Source organism: Abramis brama, assembly GCF_963993115.1.
Source record: "Abramis brama genome assembly, chromosome: 8".
Lineage (NCBI taxonomy): Eukaryota > Metazoa > Chordata > Actinopteri > Cypriniformes > Leuciscidae > Abramis > Abramis brama.
In genome coordinates, this window is record NC_139970.1 from 17,806,955 (window position 1) to 17,833,138 (window position 26,184).

General features: G+C 38.3%; 2 protein-coding genes across 3 annotated transcripts; both read left to right on the plus strand.

The window, feature by feature from the left end:
• Positions 1 to 816: 816 nt before the first annotated feature.
• On the plus strand, positions 817 to 5,081 carry LOC311088242 (uncharacterized protein). The gene is made up of 6 exons (XM_084122095.1): positions 817 to 1,004; positions 1,871 to 2,176; positions 3,126 to 3,182; positions 3,874 to 3,996; positions 4,805 to 4,861; positions 4,973 to 5,081. The coding sequence occupies exons 2-5, from the start codon at positions 2,023 to 2,025 to the stop codon at positions 4,834 to 4,836; spliced, it is 366 nt and encodes a 121-aa protein (XP_083978221.1). The 5' UTR covers positions 817 to 1,004; positions 1,871 to 2,022; the 3' UTR covers positions 4,837 to 4,861; positions 4,973 to 5,081.
• Positions 5,082 to 9,957: 4,876 nt separating this feature from the next.
• Positions 9,958 to 24,800, plus strand: LOC311088783 (OX-2 membrane glycoprotein). 2 transcript variants are annotated; one of them, XM_084123081.1, is made up of 9 exons: positions 9,958 to 10,065; positions 10,886 to 10,998; positions 11,078 to 11,153; positions 11,232 to 11,552; positions 13,194 to 13,523; positions 16,438 to 16,722; positions 21,847 to 21,948; positions 22,950 to 23,010; positions 23,435 to 24,800. In XM_084123081.1, exons 3-8 carry the CDS (start codon positions 11,084 to 11,086, stop codon positions 23,006 to 23,008), a joined length of 1,167 nt encoding a protein of 388 aa, XP_083979207.1. In that variant the 5' UTR covers positions 9,958 to 10,065; positions 10,886 to 10,998; positions 11,078 to 11,083; the 3' UTR covers positions 23,009 to 23,010; positions 23,435 to 24,800. The 2 variants fall into 2 exon arrangements, with proteins under 2 accessions (XP_083979207.1, XP_083979208.1); XM_084123082.1 differs by lacking the exons at positions 21,847 to 21,948; positions 22,950 to 23,010; positions 23,435 to 24,800 and adding an exon at positions 20,777 to 20,928.
• The last annotated feature ends 1,384 nt before the right edge of the window (positions 24,801 to 26,184 follow it).

Here is a 26,184-nt window from a genome sequence, read left to right on the forward strand (position 1 = left end):
TTTTTTTAATTTAAAAAAAAAAAAAATTTATCCGAAAAAATATTCCATGAACTGAGCTAGGTTATGACTGCCTTTAAGATACCTTTAAGATGGAAATAAACATTTGGGTTTTAATTACTGACTTATCGGAGTGTGACACAGATGTCAAAACCAGGAGCATAACTTTGACAACATAACCTAAACATGACACAAAACCCAAAACCAAACGGGACATATTCCCCCCTCAAAAAAGGCGACTCCAGAATCCTTAGCTAAACACCCACCCAAAGCACAAAACAGGGTGGTGGATTGGACCAGGGGGAGGGATGGAGGGCCAGGCCCATGAAGAGGACGAGAGCCTGGACCATGGAGCAGTGGTGGACCTGGACTGTGGAGCAATGGACGAGACCATAAACAATGAAGCAATGGCGGACCCGGGTCGTGGGGCAGTGGACGAGACTATGGAGGATCAGGTGGCCATGGTAGATCCAGCAGCGATGGGGGCCACTAGGGTGGAGCTGGCGGAGGGAAAAACCACCACAGGAAAGTAGTAGGTCGCCATGGCAGATTTGGTTGGTCAGGAGGCCATGGCAGACCAGACACATGAACGACCTTCATTACCGTGAATTGGAGCATAGAACTCTCTTGGACGGCCTCCGTGTCCGTGGCATGGAGCACAGAGAGTTCATGGACAGCCTCCATAGCCTAAATAGAGCCTACTTGGCCGTGATGGCAAACCTAGAGTTTAGGAAAAGAGGAGTCTTGGGAGTAGCTGTAGTGGTCACTGCTGCTTCTGAGGAAGTGTATGCAGCCCACAAACACAGCATAGCAGTGGCACTACAGGAAGTACTGTGGACAGAGGGATGATCTCAGGAACAACTGGATTTGGACTTGGAACTTTGGACTTTACTTGATTGCCTCTCGAACTGACCTTAACTCTGGATCCATTATACTTGTGATCAGTCTCATTCACCCCAAGACTGGGAGGTTCGTGGTGAACCAAGCTCTACTGCCGTTGGAGTTTGGTATGTATCAAACATTAAGGATGGGACATACCAAGCCTCAATCAAAAAGCTAGCGCAGACGAAAGCTGACTGTGTTGTTGCCTCTCGTTGGCCGTGTCTCTGCCAAAAGGCTGCGCTTAACCACACCAAAATGACTAAAGGCGACTGTCAACTAGCATGTGTGTTCTGAGCCTGTGTGCAAGTAAATATCTGTCTATATCAGCAGATTTCAATAGTCTATTTTCGTCATTCAAAAAGGAAAACCGTTACTAGGCCTGCAGATATACAAACCTTAAACAAAGCAGCACTTGCTTAGCATTTTGAATATCAATCAAGCAGATCACTTCCTTCATTCCAGTCGGCTCATGTTATCATGAAAATATTTGTGCATTGAATGCTCATGTAAGATGATGTAAAATTATGCCAGCCTTCTGTCTGTACCGTCTTGTCGTTGCTCACTTTCATAATTTTCGCTTTTATTTTCATGCACTGACTCATTCGCTAAGCTGAACAGTCAATCAGAGTACTCTCTCTCTCCCCATCGGCCCAAAAAACCCTGACTGCGTAAAAAAAACTAAGCCGACCGACACTTAAGAATGATATTGCCCAACTGTTGGCTTGGTGTGTCCCGGTCTTTGGTTCACTGCAGTTCCCTTTCAAAAGCTACTCTCAATGCTGCGCTGATTTAAGCACAATGGGAAAACATCTTTGTTTGACCGGTTGTGAACAAACCATCTCCAATCATTTCAACATGTTTTTCATTGTTAAATGTTTTAATAAAGAAATATTTAGGAATGTTGTTCTAAAATGAATGGTTTGACTGCAATATGTGCCATTAACATGCCTGCTTTAAGTGATTAATATCTTGATTATATCTCTTGTAAAAGGTATACACACATCCATACGGAAGGGACAGACTGCAATATTTCATCTCCATAAATTTTCATTGGGGACCATTCATTCGATCGAATGGAAATACCACACAATCAACCAAACCATCCTGCTGGCCAGGATCAAACTAAATGAAAAGAGTTCAAAAATGTTCAGCAAGAGGACTGGGATGCAAATAATGGAGAATGGTACACTTCACATTGAAGATATTAAAGATGAAGACTCTGGGAACTACTCTTACACCATCATTTTCCATGATCAAAGGATGGAGACAGAGCAGATTTTTCTTCAAGTACTTAATGGTGCCGTTCTATATCTTATAAATTACTTAAAGGGATACTCCTCTTTTTTTGGAAATAGGCTAATTTTACAACTCCCCCAGAGTTAAACAGTTGAGTTTTACCGTTTTCGAATCCATTCAGCCGAACTCTGGGTCTGGCGGTACCACTTTTAGCATGGCTTAGCATAGATCATTGAATCGGACAGGACCATTAGCATCTCTCTCAAAAAAATGACCAAAGAGTTTTGATATTTTTCCTATTTAAAACTTGACTCTTCTGTAGTTACATCGTGTACTAAGACCGACGGAAAATGTAAAGTTGCGATTTTCTAGGCTGATATGGCTAGGAACTATACTCTCATTCCTGTGTAATAATCAAGAAACTTTGCTGCCGTACCATGAGTCCAGCAGGCGTAATGATATGACGCAGCGCCTGAAAATAGTCCCCAGCTCGGTAACTTCCAACGTGACCGGGACTAAGTTTGTCTAACCTATTAGACCTATTTTTAGGCGCTGCGTCATATCATTACGCCTGCTGGACTCATGGTACGGCAAAGTTTCTTGATTATTACGCAGGAATGAGAGTATAGTTCCGAGTAGTATAGAGAGTATAGAGTATAGGAAAAATATCGAAACTCTTTGGTCATTTTTTTGAGAGAGATGCTAATGGTCTTGTCCGATTCAATGATCTATGCTAAGCTATGCTAAAAGTGGTACTGCCAGACCCGGAGATCGGCTGAATGGATTCAAAAACGGTAAAACTCAACTGTTTAACTCTGGGGGAGTTGTAAAATGAGTCTATTTCCAAAAAAAGTGGAGTATCCCTTTAAGGTCATTTCTCAAGATAATCAGACAATAGGATGATAGAGTAATTATCTTTGGCAGAAGCTATAGTCAATAACAATACCATCAATGCATTCTGTAAGGAATGTGTATTCTTTGGTAATGATCATTTGTTTTTTCTGCTGAAGACTTGAAGACTGAACCACCAAACAGCACACTCTACACCACAACATTGAAACCATCAGGTACCTTTTCATTCACTAAATTTAATGTGAACATTTGATTAAAGGCACATTCTACTACTCATATAACAAAGAAAATGTTGATTTAGCCTTTTCACACTTTGCTTAGTCACCTACAAATTCACAAATTCATAACAAATACTTTTAAAAGGATGCTGGGCATTGTGCAAGATGCAAAGCAATATGTCACTTCCCCACGAAGAAAAAGTATAATTAAACATTTTAAAGAGGTCATATTAATAATTAATTAATTCATTCATTCATCCAAAGGCCTGAATAACACTGTGACATTATTTTAAAATAAGGAACAGCACAAGGTTATGTTTAGGAAATATCTTTCATATTCCTATACCCCTTCCTCACATTAACTATGTAAGTCATGTTTCTGATCACCCAATAGGCAGCGTTGTTGTGACAGTGTTTTTTTTTTCTTTTTTTAACACACACACACACACACACACACACACACACACACACACACACACACACACACACACACACACACACACACACACACACACACACACACACACACACACACACACACACACACACACACACAAATAAAATAAGATTTTTTATAACATGGCCTTAAAATAGCAAAAATACAAAATCCACTTGACTACAATGTACTGGAAAATGCTACATATACACACATCATACAGATCTTGTTTTCTTTCTTTTCCTTTCGCAGTAGAAACCCACGTTCCTGGCACAGCACTGATTGCAATAACTGTGTGCTCAGCACTTGCAATCCTCTTAATTGTAGCCGCTATTTTCATCTTTAAATGTAGAAAAAAGTGTTGCTGCACTTCAGGTTAGTGTTATTGTATTTTTATTATTTCTCTCTTATATATTAATCATAGGACTACTTCAAATAAAAATGTTTTCAATGCATCACTTACTCACCCTCATGTTATACTAACCCTATATATCTGTCTTCTTTTATAATTAATGTCTATGTGAACTAATGCTCCAAAATGACAAAGCTGAAACTTGGTTAATATGACTCATTCAATAGCTATATTAATTTTATCTAATTAAATATAACACATTTTGTAATTTTGTTATGATCGAAATTGGATGCCTGAACTATAATCTGTCCAGTGACATATGAGGTCAGCAAAAATATGCAGGATGCTCAGATTCATTGAAAATTGAGTGGGAAAGCTCTATCAAAACCCACTCAACAACTTAGCTGCGTTGCCTTTAGGTGTCACATATGGGTGTAATAAAGCGCATGAAGAAGGAGTGGAGAAACAAAAACAGTCTTTAATAAATCTAAAACAGAAAACTCAGGAGATCGCAGGAGAACAACTTAACACAACCACATTGACGATACTGGACAAAGAACTGAACAAAAGCACAGGGGTTAAATACATGTAATTAAGGATAAAACGGAACAGGTGTGGGAACTAATTTACAACCAGGGAAACAAACTAGAGAACTAAAGCAGGCAAAAAAGGAACAGAACACAGTGAAACAAAACCAAAACTGAACATACAGTACATGTGACAGGACAGTATTTATTTAAAAATGCATAATCAAAGTACATATAAAATGAAATTAATAATCATTTGAAATGCTACTACCTAATCAGATTTTGCTTTTGCTCTGTTTTGCAGAAGAGCCCATCTACGCAAATAAGACAGCTTAAATTTCAAGGAAATAAAAGGTCACAGGTGGGCAGAAGGATGTCAGATAACAAAACCAGATAAAGGCCCCCTATTTTGTAAAGAGGTAAAAACCCATGATGATACTGCAGTTAATAAGCTACCTCTGTTTTTCCTTAGAAATAAATGTGAGCGCTGCAGTGATGATGCATTTCTGCAGGCCAAAACGGAAGTTAACACCACCCTGGTTCCCTCAACAAAAACCAAACTTTTTTTGTTTCTGTTGCTGTTCATATGTGTTAAGTGTATATGTTGTACATTTTTGATAGTTCACCGATGAAATCTGTGCTGACAGTGAAATTGTTGTGTAAAATGTCAGAACACATTTTGTATTTGTATTTGTGGTATCTATTAGCAACATAACAATTTTTATTATTATTTTACTGTTCTGTGGGTCCCACTTTATATTAAGTGCATTTAACTATTATGTACTTACAACTAAATAAATAAAAAAAAAAATCTACAATGCTATTGTGTACTTAATTGTTTTTTACATTGTACTTATTTTTGAAAAAAATCTGCATATAAATACATCTGTAATTAATTTCTGTAATTACATCTATAATTACCCTTCCCTTACCCACCCTTAAACATATACCCATACCACTAAACCTGTCCCTAACCTTACCCGTATCCCACATCAATAGTAGCACAAGTGTTTTTTAACAGAAAATGAATTCAATCAAACAATTGTTCCTATTTGTCTAAATGTAAGTACATAGTTAAAGACATATAATATAATGTGTGACTGCTCTGTGTGGTGCTGCAAGCAGTGTGTGTTTGTGCATTTGATTTTTATTTTTTATTTTTATTCCAGTTGATTCAATGCAAATACTTCAAATGCTGAAAGTTTTCTTTGAAAACCTGCACACTTGATATTAAGGTTTTCTATCATTGTACAACTGTTTGCAAGAGCAAATGGCTTGTTTGTCAAACTGAAAAGTCTCTAAATTTCTAAACAGTGGTTCTGTGGTGATCTAGCAGTGGTTAACTGACCTCTTTAAAACTATAGAGAAAATGCTGCAGTTGTGCGCTTTATTAAATGTGTGCAGATTATGTTGCACCTTTAACCAACAAACTAAACAATGAATAAAACTAACAAAGTGACTAATGACTAGTTGAGGACTTTCAAATTTGAATACTGTATGGTCAATGTGATAGATGAGGCCGACAAGTTTGTGACATCTGTGGTGTGTTGTGGTCAAGGCTGCTATGTAGAAATTGGTGCACATGCTTTTTTGTTGTCATCTCAGTTACTGTAAACATTTTTTTTTTTTTTTTTTACTGTGGTGTCTTATTATTAAAGAAATCACGCTTAATTGTATCAATATGGAAAGCATTTGATGGTTAACAAAAATACCACTACTGTATTTGTTGATTTTTACTTTTCTACTTCTGTTGTATTTTGGTGATTGAGCAGTTTTTATAATAAGAACCTTAACAGTGGTGTGGAATCCTACTTGAGATAGATAAACAGGCAAGGCAAACAGATCATGCAAAATAAAATCTCTGGACAAAAAATCTGACCACATTTGTAGATTATTTTCTTTTCAATTCAGATTTGAGTAAAATTGTCAGTCCCATTTTGAACACTAGAGGTCAGACTGAGAATAGTCCTGAGCTGTGAGGTCTCTTTACAGTTTCAATTTAAAGGTCCCATTGCATGAAAATTTCACTTTATGAGTTTTTTTAACCTTAATATTAGTTTCCCTAGCCTGCCTATGGTCCCCCAGTGGCTAAACGTTTTGATGGGTGTAAACCAAGCCCTGGGTATTTTTGAGAAAATGAAAGCTCAGACGGTCGAATCTAGAAATCTTCCCCTTATGTCGTATGCCATAAGGGGAAAGGTTACCTCCCCTTTCTCTTCTTTGCCCGCAAAAAGAATTTGGCCCAGCCAAGAGAAAATGAGAATATACGCGAGCGCGATATTGGTTTTTCCTTGAGAGACATCATGACTTGCAAACGAGCAAAGCATGGCAGTTGCTCAGTGTTTGGATGTACAAATGAACACAAAAGTATTTTTTTAGTTCCTTCATCTGAGCCTCTGAAGAACCAGTGGGTTATGTGAATTTCTGATGTGTAATTGTTCAAATTCAGACAGATATTCTTTCTCTCGAAGTCGTTCAATACTGTTTATGCATCAGTAAATCAAGCCAGTGACTAAACGATCAACTTCACGTCGTTTCTCACAGTAGGATGAAAATAATCTTACTTAAACTGTGATTAATATATATACAGAAAGCGATCAAAGAATAATCCCTTTCCCATCGCCCAAGCTGTCAATCACACAGCGCAAGTTTATCTAGACACTTGCCAAAACTTGTTATGAAATCAATGACGCTGTTACGCTGCACAACAAAGCTCTTACTGTACTTACCTCATGTTTGCATTGGTGAAATCATTAGAGTGCAGAAACTGCGTTGCAATGATAAGATCTTCATTCACGCAATCAACAGGCTGTCATCTGCTCAATGCTCATCACTGCAACCTTTTATGTGATGGGAATAGACAGTGCATTCTCATACCAAATCGTCACTTTCTCGTCACTTTCTGACATTCGTCAATATCCCACGCACAAAGCACCCTTTTGCGTCCATATGAGACGCATAACCCTACCACAGACCTAAACCTACCCATAACCGAAGCGTCTCATATGGACGCTAAAGGGTGCTTTGTGCGTCAGATATTGACGAATGTCAGAAAGTGACGAGTTGGGTATGAGAATGTGTTGGAATAGATCTAAATTCTTAAAAAACTTCTCACGATTCGTTAATCCCGATAGCTGTAATAGTAAAAACTTATAATAGCTGTAATAGTAAAAGTTTTCGAGAGAGTTCCACATGTAATGCTAGATATTTCATATGCAAGCATGTCAGCCAATCACAGCAGTGGGCGTTTACACAGCAGACACTCCCCTTCAAACAGAGCGTTCAAATCAGAGGCTAAAATCAGGCTGGGAAATATGCCTTTTATTTCTAAATTCTAACAACTTTTGATCTAAAAAACATACTAACATTATAAGGGCACCCCAGGAAACATTCTAAAATAATAAAATAATCCATGCAATGTTTCAATTTGTATCAAATTAAGATTATATCCCCTGGTTTCAAAGACAAGGCTTAAACCTAGCTTCAGATTAAATGCATGTTTGAGCTGTTTTAACTGAAAACAACTTGCACTGTCATATCTTAAAATATGTCAGTGCCATTGTTTAGTCTCAAGATGCACACCCGTAGGCCCTAATGTGTTTTTCTAAGGCACATTTATAAAAGCTACTTAAATGTCCTAATTAAACTAAGGCCTTATCCTGGTTTAATCTAAGCCCTGTCTTTGAAATCGAGCCCTTGTGTATTAAACTAAGGCATACATATTAAGTTAACCTCAACCAATGCTAAAGAAACTACAGTTCAGCCAGAGGTTCCATTATGCCTGCCTGTCAGGGTTCTGTCACCTTGATTGGTTGCATTCTTGGTTTAGTCGTGACAGCAGGTTCCTGACACTCATGTATTGTTTGCCTTATCCTTTGTGTGAATGTATGGCTTTGGGTTGTCCCCTGAGCTGTGTGCTCGGGTGTTCAGGGCATGGTGTCTGGGTTCTGACACTTCAGTCTTGTTTCGGTTCAGTGTCGGGTCCAGACATCCATGTTCCATGCACTACTGTCAATCTTGTTTGTTGTTTTCAGTTTGAGCCCTTGGCGGATGAAAGTTTGTTGCACTCTTCTATTTGTCTTATGTGTTTCTGTGAGCCCATGGCGTCTGTCATATTTGTTTTCTATGTGCCTTTTGCACATGGCTTTTATGTTTGTTTCTGTGTATCATGTGCCATTCTGTCAGTCTCTAGTATTGGCCCTGCCACCTTGTTACCTGGTCATTGGTTTATTTGCCCCTCCTGGACTCTATGGATGTTTTCCCTGTACAGGTTTCTGTTGTGTCCTGCCTTGCCCTGTTTTCCTTGCCTGTCCAGCCAGCCGTGGTTTGCTCCAGTCCTGTCACTGCCGACCCTGGACTGTGTTTTCCCCTGACAGGGTAGTTTATGTTTGTCTTTTGTTTTGTTTTGAACTTTAAATAGAGCCCATTCATTTCTCAGTCCTCGCTCTCTCCTTCCCTAAGACCTGACACCCATATTACAATGGATTAAATGGAAAAATGGGTCACACTTTATATGAGGTGTTTTTACCTATGTACTTACACTAAAAAATACTGACAGTGTACTTTTTGTATTCATGTTGTATTTCAAAACACTTGTGCTGCTATTGAGGTGGGATACAGGTAGGGATAGGGACAGCTTTGGGGATATGGGGATATGGGTTTAAGGGTGGGTTAAAAGCGAAGGGAAGGGTCAACAGGGTCCACTTTAGACATTCTGCTAACTAATAGTACTTTGCAACTACATGTCTACTAACTCTCATTATTAAATTAGTAGACTGTAGTAGATGGTTAAGTTAGGGTTAGGTGTCATGGTTTGGGTTAGTAGAATAAGTTGACATGCAGTTGCAAAGTTACTTAAAGTCAGTGGAATGTCTGTTGAGGGAGCATCAAAATAAAGTGCTGGCAGATATTAAGCAGACCGTCTACTAATACTTAGTTACTTACAGTTAGAGTGTCTAAAGTGGACTATCAAAATGAAGTGTCACCACATAAATTAACTACAGATGTAATTACATGCAGGTATACAGTATAAGTACAATGTAAAAACATGTAGCCTATACACAATACATGCATTGTATCAAATTATTAATTTAAATGTTAGTACATAGTAGTTAAAGCCACCTAATATAAAGTGGGACCACAAATGAAATGTAACATGCCAGTACATACTCTGTACACATCAATAATGATTATTTTAAGACTTGTCTGAAAATGATTTGTAAAGACATGCATTCTTGCTTTATAGGCTGGGCTAAAATACAGCACAAGCTAAAATATAGTTTTATACATTATGTGGCTGTTTAATTCGAATTTTTAGCTTCGTATTTGGGCACTGGTGCCATTTGAGTATGTGTGTGCGAACTGAGATGCCTATGATTCCTGACAATGCTTTCTAAGTAGGCAGCTCAATGAGTATTGAGACAGAGCCATCACGTGCTTGACGTTGGTATACAGTGTGTTAGTATGGGTGGAGAAAAGACCGGTTGCAGTCCAGTTGAATCAGTGTGTTGAAGAGTGTGTTGTGCATGTACAGCTGAGAGCAGAAGGAATCTACACCACATAGAGGTATGTAACAGTCTGACCATCTAAGGTTACTTTCATATCAAACTTCATTTTATTATCTAAAAGGCTCTGTCAGATGATTTGATGTGATTAGATTTGAGCATTATTAAATTATCAGTTTATTAAAAATCAAGGTCTAATATTTACTAACCTTGCATTTTATTTCAATGTGTAAACATTATTTTGATTCAGATATACAGAAAAAAATGTAAAAGAAAAATCAATCAACTGTTTAACTGGTCTCAGCAAATTCTGTCTACTAAACTAAGCATATATTTATTTATAGTTACATAACCCTTGTGGAATAATTTTGACCTCTTAAAGATGAAGAATTAATATCATGAATGTTGTTGTTGTAGTGTACTTATAGATGACACTGCTCAAACACACTTTAATGTGTTTTTCTGAAATATTCATTGACATCAAGACTAAAGTCTTTGGTTTGGACACAAATATACATTCTTATTTATTTATTTTAGAAATTATAAAGTTGTGAAAACTATGAAATAACACGTAAACTCATCTTATATATTTGAGCTTGATACTGGACACGTATGGTACATCATGTATAGATCATCAAGTTAAAAATAATAATACAAATTTTAGTTTGGTAAAGAAATATGTAAGCAAAGGAAATTGGTCCCTCTTTTATATTAAGTGTCTTTAACTACATGTACTGTAACATTTTAATGCACATATCAAATCTATAAATCTATTTTAAATCTTTAAATCTTATTTTTTACATGTAATTACATTGTTGATCCTTCCTTTTTACAAATGTATAATTTCACTAATGTTCTTTTTGTCTGTAATGTGAACACAGATGGCAACCCTTCAGTAAGATGTTGGAAACGACTCTAATCGACAGAAATCACCACCTTCACTTTTATCCCACAAGACCAACCTGGACTGTTAAATGCTCTCTCAATACAAAAGGTACAAAAGACAAAAAAAATCTTTTACAATTATAGCTTATAATTTTGTGCTAGTTACTGAAATACTTCCTTTCCACTAGGCTAAAATGTTTGTGGTCTCCTTGGCAAGATGTCTACAGATCTGTATGTCTTTGGTTATGGTGTCCAGACTACAAGGTGTGTGATTTGCAGTAGTCTCATTGTTCTGTGTGTAAGTGGTTTATTTGGATTAGTCTCAGTATTGGTGTGTCTCAGGCAGGGTCTCAGCTCCAGCACGTCTGGAGGCCCTGGTTGAACAGCCTTTTACTCTGAGCTGTACGCTTGTCAAGGCTAAAGGAGAATCAGTCCATCAGATCCGCTGGCTGGATGTGCAGAACCAGACGTTAATCAATTACCAGCCTGGTCAACAAGACAGTGTGAGCGGTCAACGACATGTGGAGCTAGCGGCCTCTCCACGGGATGCCAGTGCCATCACCATCAAACGTGTCAGCTATAGGGATGAGGGCTGTTACACTTGCATCTTTGATGTTTATCCAAAAGGCTCAAGGGAAGGACAGACCTGCCTTACTGTTACAGGTGAGTCTTGGTTGAGATATTTTTGGAAAATGCATCTATGCAACTTCTATTTGACGTGAACATGTGCAACAACACTGACACTTTAATTGACGGTCGGGATTTTTCATTGACTCATTTTGCAGATTACATTGTTACACCAGTAGGTGGCGACAAGTTTGAATGAATAAATCACTGAGTCATTCACACAACTGATTAGTTAAAAAATGCTGATTTATACAGGAATTGATAGATGAATGTGTCATTGAATCATTCAGTAAAAACCGATTAGTTAAAAAACGCTGATTCATTCAGGAACAAAACACACCACTTCTGTGTAGTGATTCAATTCCATTCAGTCCAATTCAATTCAATTCAAGTTTATATGTATAGCATTTTTAGCAATACTTTTTGTTTCAAAGCAGAAAATATTGAAGTAATAATATCCATATGGCAGTAATATACAGCTATGTGGTTTAGATAACGTCATGTATTGAGTTAAGCAGACACAGCAAACATGTTACACTGAAAAAAGTATATGATCAATAAGTTATGACAACATGTTTTTACATTGCTTTAACTTATTAAAATAAGCAATTTTCAACTTTTTTGTTATGCAAGATTTAGCTAATTTTTTTAAGTCAGTTTAATGCAATTAAAGTTGAAATGATTTAAACATCCAAGTTGATTGTACTTTTTATAGGCAGCAATTGCAACTTCTGCTTGTAATAAATACAATACAGGATATACAGGATAATATAACAATATAAGGATAATATTTGATAGTTTTATATGTTGATCCAAAGTTGGCATCATCTTAAGTCTTCGCAATTGGCTGCATGGATCCAAACTGAAGCTGGCACAAGTTTGCAGAAACAGGAAGTAAAACGAAAACAATTAGCATAGCTGCTGTTCATACTATTTCATCAGGTATAATTGTAGGACAAGTTTATGAGAAGTAGTATGTAAATGCTTGGCTAAAGAGATGTGTCTTTAGTCTAGATTTAAACAGAGAGAGTGTGTCTGATCTTTGAACATTATCAGGAAGGCTATTCTAGAGTTCAGGAGACAAATGAGAAAAAAGCTTTAGCTCCTTTAGTAGACTTTGATATCCCCTGTACCATCAAAAGCCCAGAGTTTTGTGACCTTTTTGTGACCTTTCAGATATATGCTTTGAAACACTGATAATCAACTCATTTATCTAATCAGTTTCTGTTCTTTGGCTCATATAAAATAACTTTGTGGGAACAATAAAACAGTACGGTTGTGTTTTTGGATGTGACGTTGTGGATTCTGGAGGAGAATGTGAATGTAGATGAGAAACATCTGCTGGTTCAGGCAGAGATCCAGCTGGTCTCATCATCTCATGGATGCTCAGCATCTGCCAATCATTTCTAGGAAGGATGTGTTGACTACTGTCCTTCCCTCACTCCAATACATCATTGATCATGTGGGGGTTTGTATACTGGATGCTCTTTATAGCTGTATCTATTGACCTGAATATTTGTCTCATCTGGGTCTCACTAGATCTCTCACTCCCAAAGTCTACCTCAATTGTTTAATGCAGTTTGTCTAGGGACACATTAGTATACATATCTATAACAGATTACATGTATCAGATTGTCATGCCATGTATTCTATAAACTTTTTTTGATTGCTTTACAGCAACGGTGATCACAGAGGGCAATAAGACTGCAGTGGGTGGTAAACAAGCCTCTCTGGCCTGTCGGTATGCCCTGCCAGAGAAAGTCAAGCAGGTGTTGTGGAAGAAGATTGTGAATAAAGCAGAATCCCATGAAGTTGCATTTTTTGCAAAGCAGAGTGACCCTGTAATTGAAGAAGAGTTTGTGGACCGTGCAAGCTTGAACCCTTCCCTGTCTGACACAGAGCTCACTTTATGGCCGGTCCGAGCTGAAGATGAGGCCTGCTACACCTGTGAGTTCCACACATACCCGGATGGCACAAAGAGTGCCACAAGTTGCCTTACTATTTTTGGTAAGTCCATCAGGGTTTTAATCCACTGTTACAGTGAAATCTTCATTAGTTGGAGAATGTCAATATTTGTCATTAAGATGACAATAAGTTTTAAAAGTTTAATTTTAGGTTGGTCTGTCTCAGTGAGCTAACAGCGCTCATCAGTGTCAAGATGGCCATTGAAATCATAGAAGGTAGTGTTTACTGTTCACAACCAAACAGTTGATGGAACCCATTGACTTCCATAGTAGTTTATTATAGTGTTTTTTCCTTATACTATGGAAGTCAATGGGGTCTATCAACTGTTTGGTTACACATATTCTTCAAAGTATCTTCTTTTCTGTTCAGCAGAAGAACAAAATTCATACAGGTTTGGAACAACAACGAGTAAATGATGACAGATTTTTTTTAATTTTTGGGTGAACTATCCCTTTAACAGCTTTAACCAAATACACACACACTTAACATAATTATTATATAAATTTTATGAATTATTAATTTTTTAACTTTATATAATAAAATTATTCGGTTGAGAGTGCATTTTTTAACAGTGATATTTGATTTTTAGACTCTGAACTGAGTGAAACACAAATCCAGCTCAGTGTATGTAGCTGGTTGGGCTGTTGCACAGAGTGGTAGCGAGGGCAGGACAAGGCTAAACACGAAAGCACTGGAGAAAATGATGACAACAGACAGAGAGAGAGATATGAAAGAAACTCATTGTAGGAGGGTGAGACTGTGAGATCTATGATTTATTCAGACTGTGTCAGTGAATGACTGTGTCACTGTTCCACTAACACAGTGCTTTTCTCTATGTGCTGCTCTTGTTCTCCTGCCCTGTCTTTCTCTGATTGATGTTCACTTCTTGCTTTTGCTCTGTACTGTTGCATTTGTTCAAACTAGAGTATGCAACCACCAATGATTACTTAAAGGGACTGTTTACCCCAAAATTAAAATTATGTCATTATTAACTTATAACCTTGTGTTGTTCCAAAACTGTATGACTTTATATATTCAGTTCAGTGGAACAGAAATTTTGATTAATGTTTTTGTTCATACAATGACAGTCAGTGGGACCAAAACAGCAAGACTTTCAATGTATGAAGAGAAAATATTTTGTGTTTTTCAAATCAATATTTGAAAGAAGGAAGAAAGAAAGTCATATGAGTTCAGAATTACATGAGGATGAGTAAATGATGACAGTATATCAACTATTAATTTAATTACATTCACTCATCTCTTATTCATACCAATCTTGTATTGTTCTGGTGTCATGGTTTTGTAAGAATGTGAATTGCTTATCCTCTGTTGGAATGACAAGCATATACCTCTTTCTGGGCTATGCTGTGGTTTGAATGGGCATCTTTGTTGCTTTGAAATACTGGTGAAACTATGTGGGCTGTAAACACTCAGAGAAGGCATGCAGATCTGTTTTTGTACAAAGCCAACTCTTGGTTTTCAAGCCAACACAAATGGTTATCATTCAGAGTCAATGTATGATTACGGTTGGGTCCAAAAACTGATAAATGCTGCATTTGTAGGACGCATTCCAAGATTGGAAGGCATCAAGGCACGTCCGAATGCAATGTTAGTTTCACTTCCTGTGTCCTGAGATACCTTCATCTGATAGATTTTTGAAGGCAGCATAGATGTATCCTTCGCTGCCTTTGATATCCCACAATCCTGTGCTTTCCATTCTTTGACAGATGAGCTAGAAAAATAAAGATGGCATCTGAAAGTTGCGGCTGGTAGTCATTTTCTGTGTAAATGTAAATTTTTTATCAACGTTTTCCACTTATGATGTCATTTCTAGCGAGAAATTACTATTGTAGTCATTAAATATTCACTTAGTTTTCACCAAAGCATGCTCTATTTTGTTTTAGATAATTAAACTGTTACGCTGCCTCAGAAGTCTGTCCAAAATAAGTTTTGATACAAACCTTCGTGCGCAAATGCTGCCTGCAAAGTCATTGCCTGATAGGGCAGCGAGGCAACAAGTCAGCTGCCTAAGTTTTCGGACGCAGCCTATGTGTTGGGATCAAGGGGTCAAGGTTTAGCTTTTTAGCATGGCTTTGTTGGCCCCTGCTGGTAGATGCTGTCAAGGTAGTAGTCATGTCTTTGACATTGAGGGGACTATTTGTAAAGGTCTTTTTATTTAAAGCAATTAAATAATTAAAGGATTTAAATTGATTTAAGTGAATAAAGAAAAAGTAAGAAGAACAGAAAAAGAACAAGAAGTAGTTAATTTTAACTCTTCGCAAATAATATATTTTTTTTCAAAATGTGCACAAATCCTCTCTTATTTATATGTCTAATATGTCGAAAACACATTTAGTTATAAATTACATAAATCACTGAAATTATTTATCTTGTATTTTTAATTTAAAACAGTTACATTTGAAAAAAAGTTGAGTAGTTTACACCAATGGATATCACTGTTGGTCATTCACCAGTTCTATTGTAAAACAGTTGTCAAATATTACATGTTTAGCTATTTAAATCTTACCTCGCACTCTTTCAACATTCAAAACCGAAGCTTCTGGAATTCATGTTCTGTATCTGTGAACAGTAAATCCTGCCTTCTTTTATTTGATTGACCATCTCAAACATTTTTATATTTACGAGCACAGTTAAATCGCTGAGGCAAATAGCCTAAAATTTAGATTTTAAAACATTTGTCATCCTAACAACAAACAGAGTATCATCAAAATGTCTAATATTGAGTGGACCATTTGGTAATTTCTAATGTTAATGCTGTTTTAGGATGCTGTAACTGTTCACTCTGCAGGTCCAAGTCATCTATCTCCACTGATGGTCATTCACATGAAGCTGTGAATCCTGACTAAATAAAATGTTTGAAATGTTTTACACCCCCAGACTAAACTCTCTGGGAGTAAGACACAAAACCCATATCTTGTATCATATACATTTACAGTACTACCAAAACCTCAAGTAAGCTACAAGACCGTATCTCCCGGTGTGATTGAGGCTAACTGCACTGCCGTCGCCAGGCCACAGGCTGAGATAGTATGGAATGTGGAGGGAAATGACCGGATCATTGGTCAACCTCTGACCACCGCTATCCAGCAGAGTGACGGGACGACTCTGGTCATCAGTACATTGACCATCCAGGCTGGACTCCTGAAGGATATCTCTGTCAAATGTCTTGTTCATCATAAAGGACTGGAGAATGCCATTGCTGTTTCCATGAACACTAAAAGTGAGTGTGAACTATTTTATTATGCACCATCGTAAGGGTTTATATTGAATAAAAAAAAAAGTTCTTGATCGTTTGAGGTAAATGGGTTCATTGTACTATGAAAACCTACTGTAGCTTTCAGAACTGAAAACATCTCAGGTTACATATGCAACCCAGTTCCCTGAGAGGGGAACGAGTCGCTGCGTCGTGGCATGATGCTATGGGAATACTAAATAGACTCGTTGACAGAAATGCGTGTTGACAATTTAATTTGTCTTAAGAAGACGCACAGGCATAACGTGACACAGTGTCCCATTCCCGTCTCGGTGAACTGGGTTACATACGTGTGTGGAGAGGACCAACCAGCCACAGCACATACATCATGAAGTCTATGTGTTAGTAAGATACCATTCTCCTAGTGGAGTGAGCCCTGACCTCTAGAGGCAAAGCCATTTCACGTGCCTTATGGAGAAGGTGACATCATCAGTAATCCAATGCGCTGCTTGGTGAACGCATTCCCTTTATTGCGACCACCGAAACAGACCAAAAGCTGAGAAGATCTACTCCACTGGCCTGAGCAGTGGACATAGATCCTCGAAGCACGGACCATACTTAACAGATGCAGGATTTCTTGCTCTCATGTCTCATAAGGGGAAGGGAAGAAAGCTTTCAAGATATCTTTCTGACCAGCCAGAACTTTGGAATATAGTCTGGTCTTGGGTGTAATGTAGCTCTAACATCACCTGGAACAAAGTCTAAGCAAGAGGAGACTACTTTGAGAGTCAGCATCTTGTCTGGGACTGATTCCAAGGGCTCAAATGGGGCCTCTGTTAAGGCTCCCAGGACCAATATTAGATCCCAGGAGGGAACTTGCACTTTGCAGATTGGCCGTAATTGTATGGCACCTCACAAGAACTGAGGCACTAAGGGGTGCATCCAAACAGAAGAACCCTCTAGAGATTTGTGGCTAGGGGAAATGGCAGCCACGTACACTTTTAAGGTAGCCAGAGCCAGCCCTGCTGTGAGATGCTCTTAAAGGAACTCCAGTACTGGACTGACAGGGCAGTTAACTGGATCCACATCAAGCTCAAACTTGCTCACACCAAGATACAAACAGCTGCCATTTCCGGGCATTTAACTTCCTAGTCGAAGGAGTTATAGAGTTTATGATTGTTTCAGTTACCTCAGCATTGTCCCTTGCACTTTAGATAGAAGATTTCTCTGGACTGGAATCCCCCAGGGGAGGCTGTTCAGGAGAGACACTATGTACGAAAACCAAACTCGGATTGGCCAGAACAGTGCTACTAGAAGGAGGTGAACTGAGTCCTGGCGAAACCTGCTAGAACTCACGGGAGCAGAGCTATCGGGGGAAAAGCGTGTAGGCGCAACCTCGGCCACGCCTGTACCATGCTGCCCAGCCCCAACAAAGCTGGAGGTGTGAGGGAGAATCAGAGGGAACAGTGGGTTGTCTCCTCGGAGGCAAACGGATCCACTTCTGCTCTGTTGTATATCTGCCATATGGACTGCACTACTTTTGGATGGAGTTGCCATTCCCCAGGCCTCGGCCCCTGCCTAGACAGGATGTCTTCTCCCACATTTATATGCCCCAGAATGTAAACTGCTCTCAGACATGAACTTGTTTTCTGCCCAGAGCAGGATCTGCTGCACCTGCTTGAAAAGAGAGAGCAAATGCAGCCACTACCGAGTTGTTGTCCATGCGGACCAACACATGGTAGCCCCTCAACTGTGGGATGAAGTGTTCCAGAGCTAAAAACACTGCCCTCATCTCGAGGTACTTTATGTGCCACGAGGTATGAGGGCCCTCCCAAAGGCCACGGGCTGGTCATTGAGAACCGCACCGCAGCCTGTGAAAGAGGCGTCCGTTGTGAGAGACTTGAGACGACAACACGCCCCTAGTGCCAGGCCTCTGTTGTGGAATCAAGCCAAATAACTGCGGCACTTGACTTTTTTACGACTCTAGAAGGATGATTCAGAGGATAAAATCCTCTGCTCTTGAAACAAAACTGAGGTCTCAAGTGCAATAGACTCAAAGGAATAATGTTGGCTGCTGCTGCCATGAGACCTAGCAGCCTTTGAATTTGCAGTACTGAAAGCTGCTGGCCTAGCTTGATGTCTCTCATAGTGGTTAGGATAAAATCTACATGTGCAGGAGACAGATGTACCTGCATCTTGGTTAAATCCCACACTGCCCCTAGAAAAGTGGTTCTCTGTTTTTGAGAAAGCACACTCTTCCTGAGGTTTAACCTGAGCCCCAAATGCTTCATATGAGTGAGGATATGCCATTACCTCTTCTGTGTAATGACTGGACAGATCAAACGCACCACATTGTAACACTTAATCTTTACAACCCCTCACCCAGGCAGAGTCTGTGAAGTCTGGTTTCCCCACTGAGAATTACCACCCTTTTCCCCAACTCATACACTTCAAAGACACTCCGCTGGGAGATAGTGCCTGCACAGAAAAGTACAGGCTACAACAAACAGACAAGCAGTCCCATATAAATGGAATACTTTCCACTAATTAATTTACAAATCTGTCTAATGAATGAACATGCATTTCCCAAGTACACTTTGTGTATTATTACTGTTTGTATATTGTCTTTTAATATTGTATAGTGTTGTGCGTGCCTGATGATAGAACTAGTAAATGTAGTCACATCTAGGTGGTGTCTCCTATCAAAATATTCCTTGTTTAATGACTCACACTTTGGTAGAGTCACATCATAGAATGCAGTGTTTGTTATATTTATCAGAGTATAAATGGACACAAACTGCCAGCTTGCTCCAATCATGCAAATGAGTCAACTTTTCAAACAAAGGAACTTTCCCGCTTAAGAATGGCAACTTTCTCATTGGTCAAGCCAAAACTCAAAGGTGTGACCTCTGTGGAACTTAAAAGCCAACACAAAGTTCCCTCAGCACTCGTTGACTTCTGCTCCTGATTGCTGTTCACGTGAGACCCCATCCGGCCTCGCTGCTGCAGTTGTGCTGGCAGGCTTCACACACATCGAGCCTTATGTACCTTCCTTGACCATAACAGAGTCAACTAACTCCACAAGTTCTCCATTGCTTCTTCATTCAACGTGGAAGAAATCGATTACAGCTTCAGCACCATTGTACCGAACTATCAAGACTTTCTCCTCACGACTGTATATCCGGACGATCTTCAACAGCTAATGCAAATGCAAGTATCATACAATATACTAAATTGATAACAAAGGAGTCAGTATTCAGTATTAAGGGACTGATTGTTCTTCCTGGAGTTTAAATTACTCTGTTCATAGCTTCATTCTTCTGCTCTGTTCTGGTTTTTCAGTCACTTTCACTTTATTCATGTATACGTGATTATGTGTATAATGTGTAGGTCTGCTTATAAATCAATGTCAATTTAACGATTATGATCACAGCTATATGCTAAGAAAGAGTTATTTTTCTGTGGCCATGGGAAATATCCTTTCTGAAGAGTTGATAGATGATCAATACTGAGTGTTTGCTGGATGAACAGATTAACTGATGGTAATATTAATTCAGCTACATGAAGTTAATTTGATTAACTGATCCAAATATTTATAAGTAGCAGCAGAGCCATAGCAGCATCCGTGGACTTAGTGAACGTGCGTGGGGACAGAGCTAGGCCAAAAGGAAGTACTCGATATTGGTAAGCTTCACCCCCGAAAGCAAACCTGAGAAACTTCCTGGCAAAATCTCAAAATGAAAATATGCATCCTTTAGATCTATTGTCACAAACCAATCCTAGTATTGAATTTGTGGCACTAAAAGTTTGATGATTAGCATCTTGAAACTGGATGTCCAAAGAGTACTGTTTAGGCCCCGTAGATCTAAAATTTGACGCAACCCCCGCCCTTTTTTGGGTAATATAAAATATTGACGGTAGAATCCTGCCTCTCTCTCTGTGAAGGGTACACATTCCGTGGACGCAAAGTAAACTGAATCCTTTTTCTTATAATGTTCAGGACCCACTGAAAGACATTGGGCAGAAGTTGCCATGCTGCCACAAAATCTGACAGAGGATTTTTATTTTATTTTTTACATAGAATCTGTCTGTTTGGTGCCCTGAAGCTGCTTTCGCCTTCTTGAGTGAAGATTGGGCGAATGGCCTGTCGGACGCCTCCACCTCCCGAATCACCAGTGGTGGCGGGATAAGTAGAGATGCCTACTCCAGTGTTCTCAGCAGCTGGAAATTGTTCATTCAGTGCCCCTAAACAACTCACCGGCGGGGAATCAACTGAACACAATGACCTGGGGAACTAGTACCGATACCCTCTGTAAGAGGGGGGCGGGTGCCACATTCCGACAGCATTGCTGAGCGGAAATAGGGTGAAAAAAACCTGCTGGAGATTGCTACTTCCCAAAAAACACTGAGGTGGCAGGGTTGGCGAGACAATCTGTTGAGGGCATCAGAAGGGTATGAACACACAACTTGGTGTGATATATTTTTATATATTTTAATATATATTTTATTATACATTACGCCCTCAGTTCCCTGAGCCACTGGCATCAAGGCTCTTCCAAATAACCCTTAGAGGTGTCCTTTGTTAGCGTTGAGCGATTAAAAACACAGGCCATCTGCTTAGTGGCACAGAGGGCCAGTTCTGTGGCCCAGTGGAAATATTCCTTTGAACCTCCAAAGATAAAACTCTTCCTCAGAGCTAAATACAGCCATAAATAAACCAGACAAGAAACAGTGTGGATGATAGACTACATCAACTTTATTAATCAAAGCTAGATGACTATTTCATCATTTAATTCCTCAGAATGCCATGCAATTCCACATGACTTTCTTCCCTCGAGAAGAAAAGTCAACTGGATCGGAGCTTAAACTGAAACTCCTGACATTTCAAACACAGCTCACTCAAACTGCAATCCACATGAACAAAATCTGTTTCACCGCCTCAGCAAACATGGGACATGAATAATGGGACTTACAAGAAAAGGACAAAAGTAAATTTTTTAAAGGATTTATAAAAATCAACCCCTGTGACATAAAAGTGCCTGAAGTTGAAGAAACATTCAATAATAAAATATTCTGAATTCCTCAGGTGAAATAGTAATTGAGAACAGATGCTCTAAAGTAGTCTTTGGCTTTCTCTGCTTCTCTCACCAGTTGGCACGGCACTTACTATCCTGATCTCTGTGACTACAGTAGCGTTCCTTCTGGTCCTCTGCCTTTGTTTCTGTTTGTGGAAGTGTGTCCTGCGTAAGGATGGTGAGTATTCATATAGCTATCTTAAAGACCAATGAGAACAATCCAGAACATGCAGCTCAGCAAAATGTTTTGTCAAAATCATACAAAGTAATACACAAAAACAAATTTCCGTCATCATCAGGCCAGCCTATTTAAGTTTAAGATCCCACCATGCAAATGTTGATTTCCTGTTGTGCTCTCAGATGTTTGTCCAGTTATTTACAAATTGACGCCAGTTTTGCTCCTGCTCTAAGTTGTGTCATTGAAAATAGTTTGTCACAGTTAAAAGCAAATATTGTCTTTAATTTTCCAGTTTGAGCTCTAAGTGGATGTCCAGTTTTGAAAGTAGAATAATTACCTTGAGAATAGCTTCATGGAAACAGTATGTGTGCAGCTTCACTTTGTGGCCTTTTGCTCAGGGCAGTGAACATAACTCATTAAAATGATCCATAGCAGCTTGTTTATGTGCGCCCATGATGTTTACTTACCTAAGGCTTACTAGATTGTTCAAGCCAGTACACGTTGTAGCGGCACAATTTTTTTAATGTAAAACACCCAACATAGTGATTCTGAAGTCAAACTACTGCTGCTGCTTCTGACAAGAGAGTTCATTACTGTCTGGTTCTTTAAACAAACATGGGTGGATGACAAATTAAGCTATCCAAAGAGGATGAAAAGGACAAACCTTGTAAAGTAATCTTTGTACTGCTGTTAATTTGATTTATTTTTGAAAATCCTTTATATCATACAAAACAACAACTTAATTTTTTAATGGTTTAAAAAATTGGTGTATTAAAAGAAAATGTGTATTAAAGTTATTGTATGATATGAGTGCATGTACTATAATATACTGCAGGATCAGCAGAGACCAATAATGTGAATGCTTGCAGATTGCATGTAAAGGACAATCAGCCTGCGCCCTCCAGAGTTTCATGTATATACATGAAACCATTGTCCAATTTAGTTATGGCTTATGATTTTTGTGTGTATGTTTGTGATGTTCACATGTTCTACATGAGCAGAGACTGAAGAGCATCAATTACAGAGAAGAGGCCGAGAAGACAGAGCAACAGACAGTTGAATGTAAGTGTCTTCAGGAAGTGCAAAGCCTCTTCCTGTGACCTATTTCTGCTTCGCTGTGATGGCCTTGTATGCCCTTAACACAAATCTTTCAGACCTGATCTATTGAAATGAGAAATTAATCAAGTTTTTATTTATTGTGTGTGAGTAATTACCCTACCAATTGTTTTACATATTAATATTTATTATTTTAAATGTCATATTATAAAAATCATAGTCATATGTCATATTATTATACATTGGTAGAGTTCTTAAGTTCAGATCCACAAATCTTTAATTTTCAAAATGTTCCCATATTCTGGCATTCATATCATTCTGGAATTTAAAACATAGTCAGGTTACAACTGTGAGAGTATTGGGTTTAACATGCATATCTTAACAACTTATGATGTTACAGTCACTTCTGTGCTCGGTCATGTTTCCACAGAGTGGACCATTTTGACCGTGGCAGGCGGATATCCTGAGACACCTGTGAAGACGGAAATCTCATGTTATCATGTTCCGTGCTTTTCCAACCAGTGACACATCCCTACATGAGGAAAGATGATATATTCTGAACAATTTGTAAATCCATCTCTATTATGAAGGTTGTCGTAGAAGGTGTTTTATCTCGACATAGAAGGAAATTTAATTAAGTTAGTATTTGTCTGTTTTAATACTGTTATTTTACGCACCCAGAATGCATCCCAGACAGCAACATAGTGTCGGCCGGATGTGGGCCGGACCTGGACCGACACTATGTTACTGTCTGGGATCTGAAGCCCTAAATTTAAAAGTACGATAAAAACGTATTGTATGCTCTGAAAAAAAAAATAGCTATCCACTCAAAAAAGTATAAGAAAACTAGGGTAGAGTAAGGTTAGGGTGTGGCTGGACGCCAAGCTCCACCCATTGGTTCTGCAGTAAGCAGCCTCTTAATTAAAAGCTACCGTGAATTACACTCTCTATTGAAAAAAGCATAGTTATATCTTTTTTCAGTTTTCTAAAACTTGTATCATGATCAAATATATAGTTTCTTATCATCTTGACTTTGCTTTGTCCCTTCATTTTTAAGGTGGACATTCGCACTGCCGATGAAAGGATGTAAGTCCAGTGAGGTAGATTAAACACTAGACAGTTGTTTTTCACTCTAGTCTTTGAATACTATTAGGAAATTGTTAAATATTTCGTGTCTCATTCTTTTTTTGTTGTTATTGTTAAATGATTAAGTAGACTGAACTAGAGATTAAGAGACTAACTAGAACTATACAATTTAAGTTCTTTGGTCTCTGAGCCCAGAGCAATGGTGGGAAAACTAAACCATGCTGGAGATGCACTCAGATAACACTGAGAGGTCGTGACAGCTTCTCCAAGCGTTCACTATACCAGTGGAAATGCATTATCTGCAGTCTGCTGTGGAATTAAATGGCTGACGAATATTGCATTTTTGCTGGCTTCCTTTCTGGGAAATCATGTTGCTTTAAACATTTGCAAATGTGCAAGCCAGTGTAATAACAACTGATAAAAGGTGAAAGAGTTTTAATTCTGTCCCATGTATGTTAAATAATTTTGCCATATTCTTGAAAATGTGAGAGTATAGGCCACACCTTAAATTATAATAAAAAAATTCACTCAGAATTCTGTCTATTCAACAAATTGGAAGAAAGTACTTTATTTTCCTTTTGTGATATATGGATGTTGTATTTATTGTGTAAATGGCATTGACTTGTTTATGTAATGCATTTCTGTAACTTCGCATCAATAAGCAAAAGAAAGTGAATCTGTTATGATATTAAATTACTTTGTAATTGTGGAGTTTCCGTCTATTAGCATTGCTGCTTTGGAAGTGTTGAGGGCAACAGAATAAAAAAAATTTTTTTTTTTTTTTTTTTTAATGATCTCTTGAAATGAATATCATCGCTGTATTAAGTTGACATACAGTAGTCAACATATGAAGTGGAACAAAAAAGTTCATCAAAGTTGTCCTAAGACAAGAACGGGTATTGTTCAAAATTCATGTATAACTTTGATGAAAGGTTTTGATCCACAAATGTTGACTACTGTATTTCAAAGAGTGTCTATTTCATCACATCAGCACCTATTTAATGTGATGCAGTTTTGGTGGTCAAGACATGAAAGAGAAAAATAATGTCCAGTAGATGCAGTTTTTTAATTTTTATTTATGGAATATTCAGTTTTCCACATTCTTGGTACACATGGGATGGTTTAAAGCAGATAGGAAATCAGTTTTCTTTCCTGTTGTGTAAATCAAATGTTGATTAAAAAAAACCACACAAAATATGCCTGGAGCTTTTTTAAAAATGTTATAGCTGGTAAAGCATTTAGCTAGCAATGCCAAAAATCATAAAAAATGTAAGTCACATAGAAAAAAGTTTCTAGTAAATGCATATTAGTAAATGGGATGCCAGTTTAATGAATAGGCATAATTTTGGTTTCTCACAGTGCGTCATAAATTTTGACAATATTCCAGGAAAAATGTGTTTCAGTACTTGTGATCTTTCCAAATGAAACTCTTTTCACACTGAAGAGTTCCAGATTAATAGATCTAAACCTGCCCCTTGTGTTCTCACGTCAGGCTGCTGATACCAGCTTTGTTCCGTTGTGAAAACAGACAGGAGTTTGTTCATGATAATTACAGAGAGAGGATAAGAAGATTGCGGGTTGTCCTGTGTGACTAACAGCCCAGATTCTGCTTCATTTGACACTTATTTGTTTTGGCCTTGTGACTCCGCTGGCCTCCTCTAGTCTGAGACGTGAGGTTTAAGGCCGGAAGACACTACACAACTTTTAAAATCTGAACAGGAGAAGAGTTAACACTAGTTGGCAAAAATCACTACCCAGAATCTGTAGACCTGCTCTGACTTTCGGCAACTAGTGTTGACTCCTCTAGACTGTAAATAAAGGCAAAAATCTGTCAATTCACCTTTATTCAAGGCTCAAGTCAAGTCAATTCACCTTTATTTATATAGATACAATACAGCCTTTATACAATACAGATTTTTTTTCCAAAGCTTTTCAAAGTTGTGTATTCCAACCTAGTGGATTCCAACCTTTATAATTATAATCTTGTATTTTGAATGAAGTCTTTGATGGAATGACAAAAGTCAGTGATGGAGTGCCCCCTGGTGGCTCTCAAGGGCACTCCAGCTGGTGATCCTGACAGTCTGACTGTTGTTA